Source organism: Rhipicephalus microplus, chromosome X (genome assembly GCF_043290135.1).
Source record: "Rhipicephalus microplus isolate Deutch F79 chromosome X, USDA_Rmic, whole genome shotgun sequence".
Taxonomy (NCBI): Eukaryota; Metazoa; Arthropoda; class Arachnida; order Ixodida; family Ixodidae; genus Rhipicephalus; species Rhipicephalus microplus.
The window spans coordinates 424,347,740-424,362,282 of record NC_134710.1 but is presented as its reverse complement, the minus strand read 5'-3'; the positions used below and the strand labels follow the sequence as shown (position 1 = coordinate 424,362,282).

Genomic DNA, 14,543 nt, shown 5'->3' with positions numbered 1-14,543 from the left:
GATCGACAGTTGCTCTATAAGGTGCAAATGTGAGGACTAAATGTTAGTCCTTTGAGTTGAATTGTGGGACTAACAGTTACTCACTCACAATGTGTAAATGTGAGGACTAAATGTTAGTCCCTTGAGCTCGTCTGTGGGGACTAACTGTTAGACACGGTGCCGTTAGTCCTTAAAGGAATTAATGACTGTGGCAGCCCTATTAGTCCCCAAAAGGATGAACCACACACCCTTTTAACACCCTTTTGCCTCACAGTGTATTTTACCGTATAATGTGTATGTAACTAAATTGAATTGACACACACATTTTATAACAGTGAGATAAATAGCACCATAAATTTGTTTTATGCAAACCATTACCTTTTCACAATTTTTTTTTACTTCTTGGACATGCCAAAAACCATGAAGCCTGTGGGAGAGTGTGGGTCATTAAATGTTCATCAGGCTGCCACAGTTTGTAGATTGATATCGCCTCGCTTTGACAATATTGTTACCACATATGTAATTTAGGTATGTGCACCTGTGTAGCGGGGAACAGGGTGGTGACAGACCGGCAAAACAACAGCTCCTGCGAACTCCAACAGCTGTCGCTCCATGGTATGTGCATGCCGTACCCAGCACCTCCACCACTCTGTTACGTGTACGAGAGGGGTTTATTCAGAGCTGATGTAACAGTAGGTATACAGCAGAGAGCGCGCACCAGCGAGCTTTTGCCACCAACCGAACGTCCTCTTCCTCTGCCACCACCCTGTTTTCCACTACACAGGTGCACATACCCAAATTACATATGTGGTAACAATATGTATCACAGGCAATGCTCGGGTGCCTTTATATGCTGGGTTAACTATGCAATGGGTTTCATGTTGCAGCAGAATAGGTAGGTGGGCTAGTTGGTAGTTCATATTCGTTCATCGATCTGGGAATGTGGGAACACACAACACGCACAGAAGAGCGCTCGTGCGGTGTGGCTCTTCTCTGTCGTGTTTTGGTGTTCACAGTTCGCTGACAGAATGAGTTAATGTTGCATGTTTTGGAGATCATAGGGTTGTGAGCAAGTGAGGGAAAAATCGCAGCCTTACTGACTGTATGGTACCCTGCAAGAGTAGCAGAGATCAGCTTGTGCTGATGTGATAAAACATGCCATGATAAGCCGAATTGGACTTGAGGCTACATGATAGCTGCAGAGGAGTGCCTATGATTGGCTAGAGTGTTGTTACACTGCAAACAGCGGTGTCTTTATGCGGTATTCTAGCATATTGAATTCCAACCGTGTGGTTGGTGTCCGGGTCTTCTTACCCTGCCTTGCTCAGTAGAGAAGTCTGGGTATCGGAGTCACCGGTCTTTATCCCTGGTCTGGCAGAGTGTTTTTGGGTAGTATGTTGCATTGCACTGGCTGAGCACACGCATGGCTTATGTGTCAGCCCAGACTAGGGGGCCCTGCAAACCCTGCTCACTATACCAAACACTCACTGCATTGGGCTGGGCCTGAAAGGATGCAAAGGTGAACTAGGAAATTAACGCCAGATTGATAATAGGTACCGCGTCCTCATGCAGCACTACAGAAAACTGCATCAAAACGTATAATATCTGGGGTGTAGCATGCCAAACCAGAGAATACCTTTGCCAAATTGTGATGTGATTGTGAGGCACACCGTAGTTGAAGCATTCAGAAATGTCTACAACCTGCTGTCCTTAAACGTGCACTAATGTCGCACTGTACACGTACCTCTACACATCGCCTCCATTGAATTGTGACTGCCACAGCTGTTATCAAACCTGTGACCTTCGGGTCAGCGAACTGCTACAAAACTGCATTGGGGAAGCTATAATAGCGCTCAAAGGAAAGCTGTATTCTACAGCTACTGCAGCATGCATTATTATTCAACCAATTTGTTGCAAATGTCCTTTCCAGAAATTTTGTTATTTTAATCGAATTTCTGGTATGCCATAGGTAGGAAACCTAGTGACTCCTTCTGTTTATCATGGTGTTTCAATGTTTTTTTTTAAACATCATAGAAAAGTCACAGTGAAAAATGTTCCAAGTAAACGATGCGGAAGCTTCTCCAGGCTATCTATACATAGCTGTAAAAAGATACATATTTTTTTCATTGTCCTTTCACCATTTTAAGGAGCCGAAACGGGAGCTTTGGTGAGCAAGGAGTAGATTTTAAATTTAGACCACTAGTTTTGAGGAAAGATTGTGAACACTGCAAGGCCCCGAACATCTCAAGTAATTGTATCTAAATTTTGCGAGCTGTATTGCTGTATATTCTATGTACTATAGTCATACCTATGAAGGCTTTAAAATCAGATATAATTAATGTATCATTAGCTACTCTGAAGGCATACTGATATTTTTATGTAGGACTCTTGTCCAACTATAGCTAAAAGGAGCAATTTCATGCAAGCTGTAGTTTGTTTAAAATGGTAAATCAGAGAAGTCTACAAACTATGTTCACGTTTGTTCAGAAGTGGTGTATCGCATGACAAAATATCACTGATTGTTTTTTCTCATATTTGTAAATATTTGTTAGTATATTTTGATGGCATAAACATAAAAAATTTTGTTCTTATTTATTAAGAAAAACTCATGATCGTCCAGTTATTTCTGCTGCCAATACGCTTTTTGGCGGCTGTCGCTCTCTTCAGGCAGTGGTCTCACTTCTGTGGCACGAATACACCGTTTTTACCACTTTTCCAACTGATGTGGCGGCTGTTCTCTTTGTTCTGTATGGTTGACTTATATATCACTGAAAAGCTTGAGTTTCGCACATTCCAAGTATGTCTATTAAAATCAAGTTAACCATTACTATTTGGAGGTGGGCACACAACAATAGGCGCTAGTTACACAGTTTGGGTGACTATGACTCTGTTGTGACCATTTTCTGAAAAATCTGCTACAGTTACAGCACTGTTTCTTGCACAGCACCTTCAGGACATAATTATCTATTTCCTCAATGCGGCAAATTTATGTTGGACTTATACTTTATTATTGGTCATCTTTTGAAAACAGCCAAATTTAGTAACTGTAGCTGTAGACTAGCCACTCACTACTCGCTAGAGGAGGTTCATTTTCTTGACATGCATAAAAAACAACATTCCCCATCTTAGTGTTTAATTTCACTAATTTACACTTTCTAGTTTTTTATTTATAGTGATCTAAATTGTCTGACTTCCTCAATACATGGAGCTACTTCTGCCCATTTTCGTGGCAAGCTACTGAAGTTCTGTGGCTGAATTCGCACATAGATGAACTACAGCCCCTGATCTATTTCCTCAACATAGCGTTTTTCGATAAAGCTAGCAGGAATGCGAAACAAACCTCGTAATTTGTCTTAATTTATCAGACCCCAAACGCCAACTAAACCACAGTAATCTTCAAACTGCGTTGAAATCTCGGCATGAATAGCTTGCTATACAATAGTTCCAGTCTCCTGATTTTATTATACACATGAATCATACACAAACAGTGCATGACCACTGATAAATCTACTTTATTTTTACCACTACATCAAAAATCTTTCTCTGGCGCCATCTGAATGAACAAAGCGAAAGCAGTGCATCGAAATGCCGTTTCTTCGAGGGTGGCATGTAAAAATATTTTACCGCAGGAGAGGATGTCTTTTATAATTTGAAACCATGCACCCCTTCAGTCCCCACCCAACTAGCCCTCCAACGCCCGCTCATTGAACCTGTCTTTCCTTCTTGCCTCCCGTCAGGTGAATAGCCGAAAGCAGGTATTCTGTCCTCTGAAAGGTTGGGGTGAAGGTTGTCAGTTGAAAAGGAAAGCCGCATCCTTAGAATGTCTCTTGTGGGTGGGGGTGTTTGTTTGCGGCCCAACTCGGGCTATATACTTTGAATAATAGAGGGGTGAGCAACAACAGACAAAAGAAAGGAGAAACGCTGACAAGGAATGTGGTTGGCTGGGCTTGTTGGTATGAATCACAGAACTTGCCTTGACGTAACTTTAGTCGGCCTCTTCAGGTACCAGCTAGCCAAGATGCTGCATGAACTCTAGCTCAACCACGCAGAGCAAGAAACTGTGATATCAGACAAGTGTCGGTGCCCTTTGCAATTCTTTGTGTTCCCCTTTGATGCGGCTGGCGAAGACAACGAAGTGGGGATAGCACAAAAGGATTTGAGGAGTGAACGACTCTCTGTCATTCCTAGCTATATCGCTCTCAAATGCGATAAAAAGTCACGGTGCGCACCATCTTTATGTACCCAGCACAGAGAACCTGTCTGTAACATCACGTGCAAGTTATGAATAGCAATAAACAGCATAAATACAAGATGAGGCACACATAAAGAAATAACACTATAACTGTTTTGTACTTGCAGAGTTCCTTTCTGTCATTGTTACGGACCAAACACCTCAAGAAATATACACAAACTCCGCGTCAATCAAACGGGGGCCAGTCGAACTAATGTCAACTGCGCCTGCTGCACTATCAACTTGCTAGATTAGGCTGCAAGAGGAAATTTGGCAGCATACGCCAGCCGTAATTTGCCAAACTGACAGTCTTTCGAGCATCCGGAAGCTTAGGTAACATGGTGAAGGAAGAGCACATTCAGTCAAACATCACTCACCTTCTCCTACAGAAGAATGAGATGGTGTTTCGGGTATAATGATTTTGGGAGAGAGGGAATGTTAGACAAGGCCACTTAGTGTGCTTCGTGCATAGGGGAAGGATAACCAACGGTTTCACTTACCTCCCGGTGTTGTAAGCCAAAGGGTTACAATTAAGTTGGTTCCCAGCAAAGGCATCAGGAATAGCGTCACAAGTTTCTACGGGGTGTCACAAAAGTCCACACAGGTCAAGGTTTTGACAGGGGAAGCGTCGACAACTATATTGAAAGCCGGCTGCTGTTTATTTCTTGCGGGCCACCTTTTCTGCCGCATTGCTTTGGCGCAGGAGGACATATAATGACGTAACTCTATTGTTGATGCATTTTTTTTTCGGACCTAATACTTTTAGCAGATCCTGTGTGTAAGTAAAATTTTCTGCAGATGTCTTTTTTTTTTTTTGCCAAACACTTCAGCCACACAGCAGTCCAAAAAAGGCTCTCGCCCACGAGCAACTCGCCTTAAAGGCTGTCCCTGTCGACAAAGACAAGAAAATCCTGCTTAAACGGCAGACCAAGGCAATACGTGATATCGCGAGGAGTTGCTAGAATCTAGATATTCTGTCATGACAATTGGTGAGAACGTTATAGAAGCAATTGACTGTAGCTAATCAAGTGTGCTTGTTTAGAAGAGTTCAGGTTGTGAATATGAATGCCAATAGGTGTGTGATAATGTAGGTGCAGATAATGTGTATAATATATGGCTAAAAAATGGCAAGTACGTATGGGTGCATAATATTTTCATTTTATGTCCCTAGTGTTTGTCATGCTATTACTTGTTGTGCAGTCCCAACTGTTTACGAGGCTTTTTTTATTATTATTATTCTGAACTGTTAGCAAGCGACAGCAAAGGATTACGGCAACGAGTTCCAGGTCAGGGTGGTGGTGAAGACTTTGACACTGTTCTGCGCTACCACAACTCCATAAAGGAGAAGATTGCCGAGGAGATGGACAGTACCTGAAGCACAATGCTGTGCTTACTCGACACATTGTGAAGGACACAGAGGTAACCATTTTGTTTTTGCAGTGCTTGTAGTCAAGACAGTTTCACCCTAGAACACTCACGAAAAATTCTGAGAGCAAGACGCATACGACAGCTGCACGCAATAAACATATAACTGGGCAGAGGTTGCTTTGCGTACCAGAAACACTTTAGTGTTGGAAGCAGTGTAGGGGTCTTAAAACTTTACAGGAGACTCTAGAAAATAATACATTCCTCATTTTTAAATTGAAGAAGTGTTCGAAACATTTCGTATATACTGGAATTGTGGATAGCTGTAGGTAGTTAACAAAAACTAACACACAATGCCTTGAAAAGTATAGGGGATATTATTAGTAGGGTGATACCACGAGATATTAACACGGGTCCGAAAGTTGATAGCTCAGATTTGATTGAGTTTTTTAAATTTTGTGCACATGCCACACAGTAGCCCAAAAGTGAAGTTTTTTTTTTTAACTGTATAATTTAGGAGAAAGAAAATATCAAACTTACTTTGTACAGAAGGACCAATTTTGTTCCTTGTCATTCTTGAAAGTTAATGACGATATAAAAACAAATATTCATATTACAAAAAGAATCTTTTTAAATAAATGTGCGCATAATGAAGAGTGAAGCAGCATTGTCTAAAGCTTGTGGGCTGAAGAAAAAGATTTTCAAAAAACGCCTGGACAGGAGACATATTTTAATTTTGCTATATTTCCGTTTTTTTTTTCTTTCCTAAGGTAAACCAGCCAGTGTTTCATAACTTGGTGACCCATTACAACATGATGTTTTCAATATTGCCTGCCAATACCATTACTGTACCTCGAATAAATAATTTAATAAATGGCCTCAAACTTTCAATTTTGGCAACAATTAAGCTTCTTGGACAATTATTATTGAAAGAACACCATCTCTGATTTTTCTTAATTACTCAGAAACATTCTCGCAGATCATATAAAAATAATATCAAGAAACATGTTGCATTATTTCACTTGCAGTGAGAATAATATGGGTACGTGTCCCGGCATTTCGAGGACGCACTAAGGCAATAGACACATGACAAATCGGCCTAAAAGGGTGGGCTTCAGCTTCTAAGTCGTTTCAATGTGACCATATTTATCGAGGGAAAGCAGTTTTGGCACCTTGAGGAATACATTTATGAAAAGGCACATTTCTGGTGAGCTTCACTCAGCTTTGATGCAAGAAATCCAATACACAAGTACAGACACTCAGGCGATTGATACATATTTGCTGACAAAGCGATGAATTGAATTGCTCGAACACCAGATAGGGCCACAGAAGGTAGCCCTGCCGCAGTGGTCTAGTGACTAAGGTACTCGGCTGCTGACCCGCAGGTCATGGGATCGAATCCCGGCTGCATTTTCATTGGAGGCGAAAATGCTGTAGGCCCATGGGCTCAGATTTGGGTGCATGTTCAAGGACCCCAGGTAGTCTGAATTTCCGAAGCCCTCCACAACGGCATCTCTCATAATCAAATGGTGGTTTGAAGACATTAAACCGCACTTATCAATCGACCTCGAAAGGTAGAACATGAACACTTCAAGTGTTAATGTTCCTCCCCTCTTAAGCTGACAAATGCGTTGAGCAAAAGGGATGTCGCACTCAAAACGCTGTATGTTTTCCAGATCACTTACAGCAGTGGTTGACACTAATAAAGTGTGACCATGACATGTATAGTTAGATGAGCTTAACCAAATGTATTGAAAACACAAGCCTGTAACATATGGCAACGATATGCACTAAAATTATCTTTAAAAAATGAATTACTTCTAGGCCTCTGCATTGCATTGAGCATTTTAAGATTCTTCAGCCATATGGCCATCTCTGCCATCATTTCAGATGCTGGCTTAATAATTAAGTGGCAGAGTGAGGTTGACTAAAGAAAATCTTGACTATAGCAAATTTTAAAAGATTTCACCTGTTTAGAATTTTTCAAAAAGTTTTCTTCAGCCCACAGGTTTTAAACAATGTTGTGTCACTTTTTACTATGCGTACACTTATTTAAAGAGATAGTCAATCTAACGTTAATATTTGTTTTTATATCATCATTAATTTCAAGAATGGCAAAGGACGTAAATGGTCCCTGTGTACTGCAAAGTTCGATATTTTTTTACTCCAAAATTATGTAGTTAATAACAACAATGTTCACTTTCGACCCAGTGGGTGGTATGTGCACAAAATATAAAATTATCGAATCTAAAATACCAACTTTCAGATCCGCGTCGATCTCTTATACAGTCGAGCCCACTTATAACGAACGTGAGCGTGACACGGAATCCGTTCGCTGTATCCCAAAGTTCGTAGTAAATGAAACACAGCTTTTAAAAAAAAAGTTGCGAGTGAAAACACAAACTTTTTTTGCCCCAAAAAGTACCTGATGCACGTGTTTCGAAGAGCAGAAGTGATAAGGGTGGTCTCTAGTTCATTTAAAACGGCAGGGTGCTCATTCCCCGAGGCCCGTGGCATAAGCTGCACGAGGCACTGGCTCCAAAGTTTCGTCGTTCTCGCAATCAGATTCCTCCAAATCGCTCTCACCACGTACTTAACTCATAAGGCCCCAATCCGTGCACGGTTTCGCAGTGTCAGCATCATCATCAGCCGTGATTAAACCATCGCAACAGATGTCCCACCCGCTGCCACAAATCGTCGCTGCAGTTCGGAAGCTTTAGGCTCGGCATGGGGCCCGACGTCGACGAAGTCGGCCTCGCGAAAACAGTTTCGCGCGCATGTAGTCGTCACCGCCACCCACGAAATATTCACCAGCTGAATACTGGGACGCTCGAAGCGGCGTTGGCTGCCACGTGGTCAACAGCTATGAGCAAGCGCTCCGGAACGCGGCACCTAATGCACGGATTACGCTCAAGCCAAGCGGTCACACTTGCGACATTTTGTTGAGCGACACGAAAAAGCGTGTTAGTCCTCTTGTCCGCAATCATGACCACACATGCACACCAAGAGCGAGCAAGACCCGCATACGCGACACACATGCCAGAACGCGTGGGTCAGCTCGGGGCCCGTTTCCACTCAGAAAACAACTCGAGCCAGCGTGGCGAGCGTGCGGAGCGTTGGAGACGGGCGAAGGGGTTGCGATTAAAGACTTTCTTTCCTCCGTACGATCAAGAGATAAAAATAGGGGAGGATGCGGCAGGAGGGCGACCTTGAAAACCAAAACACTCGGGAAGAAGGCAGGTTGGGTAGCTTGCTTGAAAGGTTCGCGCAACTCTCGCGTAGAAAAACTTGAAAGAAAGAGTGCCTCCGTGCAAAAGTCAAAGCACGGCTGCCTGGATCAGCGCGCACGGTGGTGTTCAAAGATTCAGCGGTCGTGGTCAAAAATCGTTTGTTGCGCCGGCGGGTTTGCGTGGCCTCGGCGACTTCGATATTTCGCGATTCGTTCCGCGCAAATTAACAACTGTTTTCACGCTTCCGCACGCGTGCGGAGGGCATGCTGAGCCGAGTGCGATGTGAGCGAGAACAGGTCCTAAACACAAAGCGAATCGCGAATAATCAGAGTCGGTTGGTAGCGTACGCGCATGCACTAGACGTAGACTAGACTATCGGATACAGTCGGTGGCCGAAGATGTTGGCAAATGGTCTGATCACTCCAGGCCGGCGACGCCAATACAGTATCAGCGATCAAAAACAGAGGAGCTGGCCAACCGGTCTTTGAAAGATCAGTGGCAGTGTAAAAACACGGGCCTCGTCTGGCGATGCGGGGCGCTCAGAGTAGCGGGGGGACAAATCACGGAGGGGTGCGTAACAAAAAGCAGTCGGGGCATGGAGAAAGGAAACAACTTTCCTTCCTCCATGGGTTGGGGAGAGTGGCAACTAGAGGGTCGCAGAGGCAGGGTCGGCGTTTAACACTAAGAATGTATGGCCACTTCGCCAATGCCTGATCGGTGGTCGAAATTGGTTTCCTCGGAGGTGAGCAGATCGCTGACTCCGTTTGCTGTAACCGATCAGCGGCGCTCGGAGACGTTCGTTGTAAGTGCGATTTTGTGCCATTGAACCAATGTATATTTTCACGGTCACGCGGATATTGTTCGCTTTAAGCAAAAGTTTGTTTTAAGTGGGGCCGTTATATGTGGGCTCGACTGTAATATAAATGTGAAGAAAGAAAATTGTAGTGTAAATGTGAAGAAACAAGTGCACAAGAAGATGACTTGTTACTGGCAGAAAACAAACCTTCACTTTCAAATAATGCGTCCACTGCTGGTAGTTAATGTGGCTTTCAAGCATGATGTCCCACGTGTGCAGTTATACTACCATTCAGATGCCATCATGGATGGAGATTGCATCAACTTTGACCATGTGCTGACCCATTTTGGTGGGTTAGTAGCGATGGCATTGCACAGGATGCGCAAGTTCGATTCCCAGCCCCTCGGTCTCCTTTTGATGGGGCTGAAATGCAAGCATACCTGTGTTCTTTAAAATAGAGTACTAAGCAATAAATAAACAAGGCATCAATTTGAAATTTTCCATTATGGTATGCCTCACATTCACACTGCTATTTTGGCATACAAAACCCTTGAATTTGTTTAGGCCGTCTGGGGTTCCTTAAAATGCATCTTGATTACAGTACACAGTCTTTTGACCTCATCATAATACAGCCACCATGGCTAAGATTAGAAACTGCTCCTTGATGACTAGCAGTGAGTAATAATAACAGCAATGTGCAGAGAGGTTCTCAAACCTTAACCTGTACTGAATTCAATGGTAAGAAAACAGATGCATTGAAAATATGGAGAAATCAATATTTTTGTTTATGCTTGAATAGGCTTCGTCGTCTCCTTATTGTACAGAAACATAAAGGCACTGTGTTGGCTTATGTGAAAACATGTTAAAATAAACAAAATTCCATGGATGTGCTTGAACAAGAGAACTGAATAATGCTGATATATATGTTTGAGGATTGATGCACTAACTAGTGAAAACATGTTGCAACTAGAAGCAGGAGTTTGAAAATAAAATGTGGGTATATTTTGTTGACGTCTCTTATGAAATATTTTAGCCACATTATTCTGCCATCGGGGTACGTCATAATTACAGTCCAAGCAAAGGGACCTTGAAAAAATAATTGTTGGTGGAAAACTCCAAAAGCTTCGGCCACCTGGGGCTCTACCATGCACCCAAGGTACATGGGCCTCAAGCGTTCTCACTTCGATTGAATATGTGGCCGCTGCGGTTTTGACTTATGCGACCCGTGGGGGTCATGCGCCGTGACTAATAGACCACCGTGGCAAGTAAGGGGCCTTGCAAGTTTTAGAAAACAGTGATAGTGGTCCAACGCACTCTGCTTTGTTTGTCAAGGTTTTATTGTGTACAGGCAGTAAAATGTGACTTTTACAGTGTTGCTAAACTATAAACACTCCGCTCAGCTTCCAGGCTGTTCAGAAGAGTGTGCAATCTGCGAACTACGAACTACAGAATGAGCAGCAATGACTTGAAGAGCATCTACGCTGCTCTTGTTACTGCTGGATCTGGCTTATGCTTGCAGTTGTATTTTTTGTCTTCCTTAACATGGTTGTCTTCATGCGTACCTTTATAAAGCAGTGAAAGTTCACACACCTTTAGCATTCCCCTGTACAATAACAAAAAGTTTATTTTCTGTGTGAAAAACAGCGACTTCTTTCCAACAGTTATAAAAAGCTGGTCAGCTTTCCAAGATCTGAGGGCAAAGCAGTGTCTTCATGGCTACATGGTGCAGCCTAGAGTCCATTTTGACTGTAAAAAACATTTTATACGTGGCATAAATTATGCTGCGAAGCGTGGCATTACACTCATGGCTTCGACAGAAGGGCACAACATTGCAGCGAACAGAATAGGCTAGAATTAGTTGCGTAACAAATTAGTAAAATGCACCTATATAATGCATAGCGACGCCCCAAATCCATATGAATCCACAGATTTTAGAAAGCTGAAATGCAATGCTGACGACGAACAAAAACAAAGGCATTTAAGTGCCCCACAGAATACTTGTTCACAATCTCGGCGTCACTACTTGTACCATATGGCGAAATATGGCAGCCCCCACGAATTTCTTAACGGGGAAGACGCCGCAGACCTCTGCAAAATTCAAAAGGGAGTTTATCCAAATTTGTTACGATTGCACAAAATTCGTCCGACTTTGTATGGGCATGATTGTCTGGGGTGTCACGACTCACCACCGACCCTCTACCATATCTCGTAAAGCTGTGTTAAACGGCCAAATGAACTCGATCGCTTATAGCGTATATATAGAATAGATAACTCTTTGGAGCAGTGGGAGGCACTCCTCGCTAGCTCAGACCTGGAGGTGCAACTAGCACTCCTGGACCTTGTCCGGCTAGTGGCGCAAGCCAATGGAGCCTTGGACATGAAGCCCCACCCATCTGGCTCCTAAACCCCTTTCTTTTTAACCCAATAAAGTTATTTACCTCTCTCCATCTCTACTTGCAAACTTGGGTACCACAGATTAAGTTTAGTTATGTTCATTGACCAGATTATAAATGAGATCTATCAGACAACTATGCCAAGTATGGGGGGCATAAGTAGAAGTAATTGTGATGTATATGCGAAAAAAAAAGTGGACAAAATGATAACTTGCTGTGGGCAGGGACCGAACCTGCGACCTTCAAATAATGGGCCCGTTGCTCTACTAACCGAGCCACCATGGCAGCTAACCCCCTTTCCACTTCATGAGGTATGTACTATTATGCATTACGTGTATGAGTGTCAGTCAGAGCCGCCAGTAGCCATGGCAGTGAATGTGGAATACTCATTATCAGCCTGTTTGGCGTCATGTAACACATGAATTTCTTAAGAGCAGGCAGCTGACCAAAATACATCGTATACTAGCTGAAGGCACAAAGTCTGTCGGAATGAGACCATCGCGATGAATGAAGCAATAGAGTGTACTTTGAAGGGCTCGTTTTCTGTGTTGGACACAATAATAATGAGATCTATTAGACAATCATGCCAACAAAAGTATAGGAGACATTATTATTAAAAGAACTGTAGTGTAAATGTGAAGAAAGAAAAGTGGATGAAAAAATAACTTGCTGTGGGCAGGGACCGAACATGCGACCTTGTCCGATGCTCTACCCAGCAGCTGTCCCCATGTCAACTTTATGAAGGATGTATATGCATTAAACGTGGGAGTGTCAGTCAGCGCCGCCAGTAGGTCGTTGAATGCATATACATACCTCATAAAGAGGATGGGGCATAGCCATCGTGGTAGCTCAGTTTGTAGAGCATTGGATGCTTTATTCGAAGGCCGCAGGTTTGGTCCGTGCCCATGTCCATTTCTATTTCTTTCTTCACATTTACATTACAATGACTTCTAAAAACGTCCCCTATACTTTTCTTGGAATGATTGTCTGACAGCTCTCATTATTACTGTGTCTAACAAAAAAAAAGAGCACTTCAATGTACACGGGATTGGCCGCTAGGGGGCCACGGTGTGCGGACGCGCGTCGCATCGGCTCCGCAGATTTTCTATGGTTTTCGGCGATTTCTTTTCAGCCATTCAGTTCAGAGTATTCTCAAGTGACTGCGAAAGTCCTGCGGTCTCTCCCGATACCATTTGTGCAGGTGAGCCTGTGTTTCGGTCACTTTTCGAAGATTGCCCGTACCGCCACGCTGGCACGACAGTCAAGCCAGTAGACAAGGCACGGTAGGCCTGACAAGTCGTCGGAGCAAGCGGGTGCCCCATCCGCTGCACCGGCGCCCGAAATGGAATTCGTGCAAGTCGAAGGGGAGGAGATATCGCCGACGGAGTTCGGAAAAGAGCAGGGGTGGTGCGAGATCAAACGAAACACCAAGAAGGCGGGTGGAGACGCCGACCCGGCGAAGAACCAGCAAGCAACGCCAGCGTCTACCGAGAAGGCGGCGTTTATACAGAAAGCGACGCAGTACGTGCGGAAGATCACCATGACGAGCCGAATGCCCAACCTGCCGACGGATGACTACAAGATCATCGTGCGACCCCGAGATGGCTTCAACGTATCCCACTACCAGAAGGACCGCGTCCACTGCTGGATACGCAACGCTGCAGGGGTGGGGCGCGAGGTAGCCGAGGAGGACAGCGTCTGTCTCAATGAGCGACAAAACGTTATTGTGGTAAGCACGCCGTCAGAAGATTGCGCTAGACGATATGGAGGCATTTGCAAGCTGCGAATTGGCGACCGTGAGTTCGGAGCGAGTGCCTACAAAGCGGCTCCGGAGAACACGTCCAAAGGCCTCATCAGGGGCATATCGCTAGACGAAAAGCCGGCGGACGTCGTGAGAAGTCTGGTTAACCACCGCAACCCGAACGTCCTGCATGCCAAGCGCATGGGAAACACGACCAACGTGATCATCCTTTTCGACAACTACTACGTGCCTCGTTACGTGAACTACGGCGGGATGGTGATAAGGTGCACTCTTTACAAGAAACATATCGATATGTGCTACGAGTGTGGTCGTCTGGGACACAGGGCCGACGTGTGCCCCAACCCGAACGACAAGAAGTACCGTGGGTGCGAATGCGGTAACCCGCCCGACGATCATCGGTGCGAGCCGGTGTGCCAACTGTGCGGAAAGGGTCACCTCACCGGAGACCGCAAGTGCAAAGCTAAGTACAAGACACCCTACCTAGTCAAGAGCCGACAGTGGGAACGCAGAATGCGCGAGGAGGCTGAGGCCGCCTACAGCAGTAGCAGCACCATCAACGACGGGGAGGAGGGCTACGGACGACGCCACGCACCGAGACGACGTCGCGGCAACAGTCTATCGGCCTTGAGGGAGACCCGCGCGCGAAGCCGCACTCGCTCCCGTACTCGTTCTCGAGCCCGCTCTCGCAGCGTCTCCCGACCCCGTTCAGCGAAGCCTCGCAGCACGTCGACGGCCCGAGCCAACCACACAGCTGCCGCCAAAGGCGGAGGAGAGGTTGACCCCCATA

General features: G+C 44.6%; 1 protein-coding gene across 11 annotated transcripts in view; it reads right to left on the bottom strand.

The window, feature by feature from the left end:
- LOC142776538 (activating signal cointegrator 1-like) overlaps positions 1-14,543 on the bottom strand; it is a 135,410-nt gene that overhangs the window by 51,079 nt on the left and 69,788 nt on the right. For 3 of the 11 annotated variants that reach the window (XM_075880382.1, XM_075880379.1, XM_075880381.1), the window contains one exon: positions 11,200-11,347. The exons of 5 other annotated variants lie outside the window; for them this stretch is intronic. In XM_075880382.1, coding sequence (XP_075736497.1) covers positions 11,318-11,347 — 30 coding nt within the window. In that variant the 3' untranslated portion in view covers positions 11,200-11,317. Of the gene's footprint in view, positions 1-4,734; positions 10,042-11,199; positions 11,348-14,543 lie in introns of those variants that run through there. 3 more of the 11 variants (XR_012887619.1, XM_075880377.1, XM_075880376.1) reach the window with 3 other exon arrangements.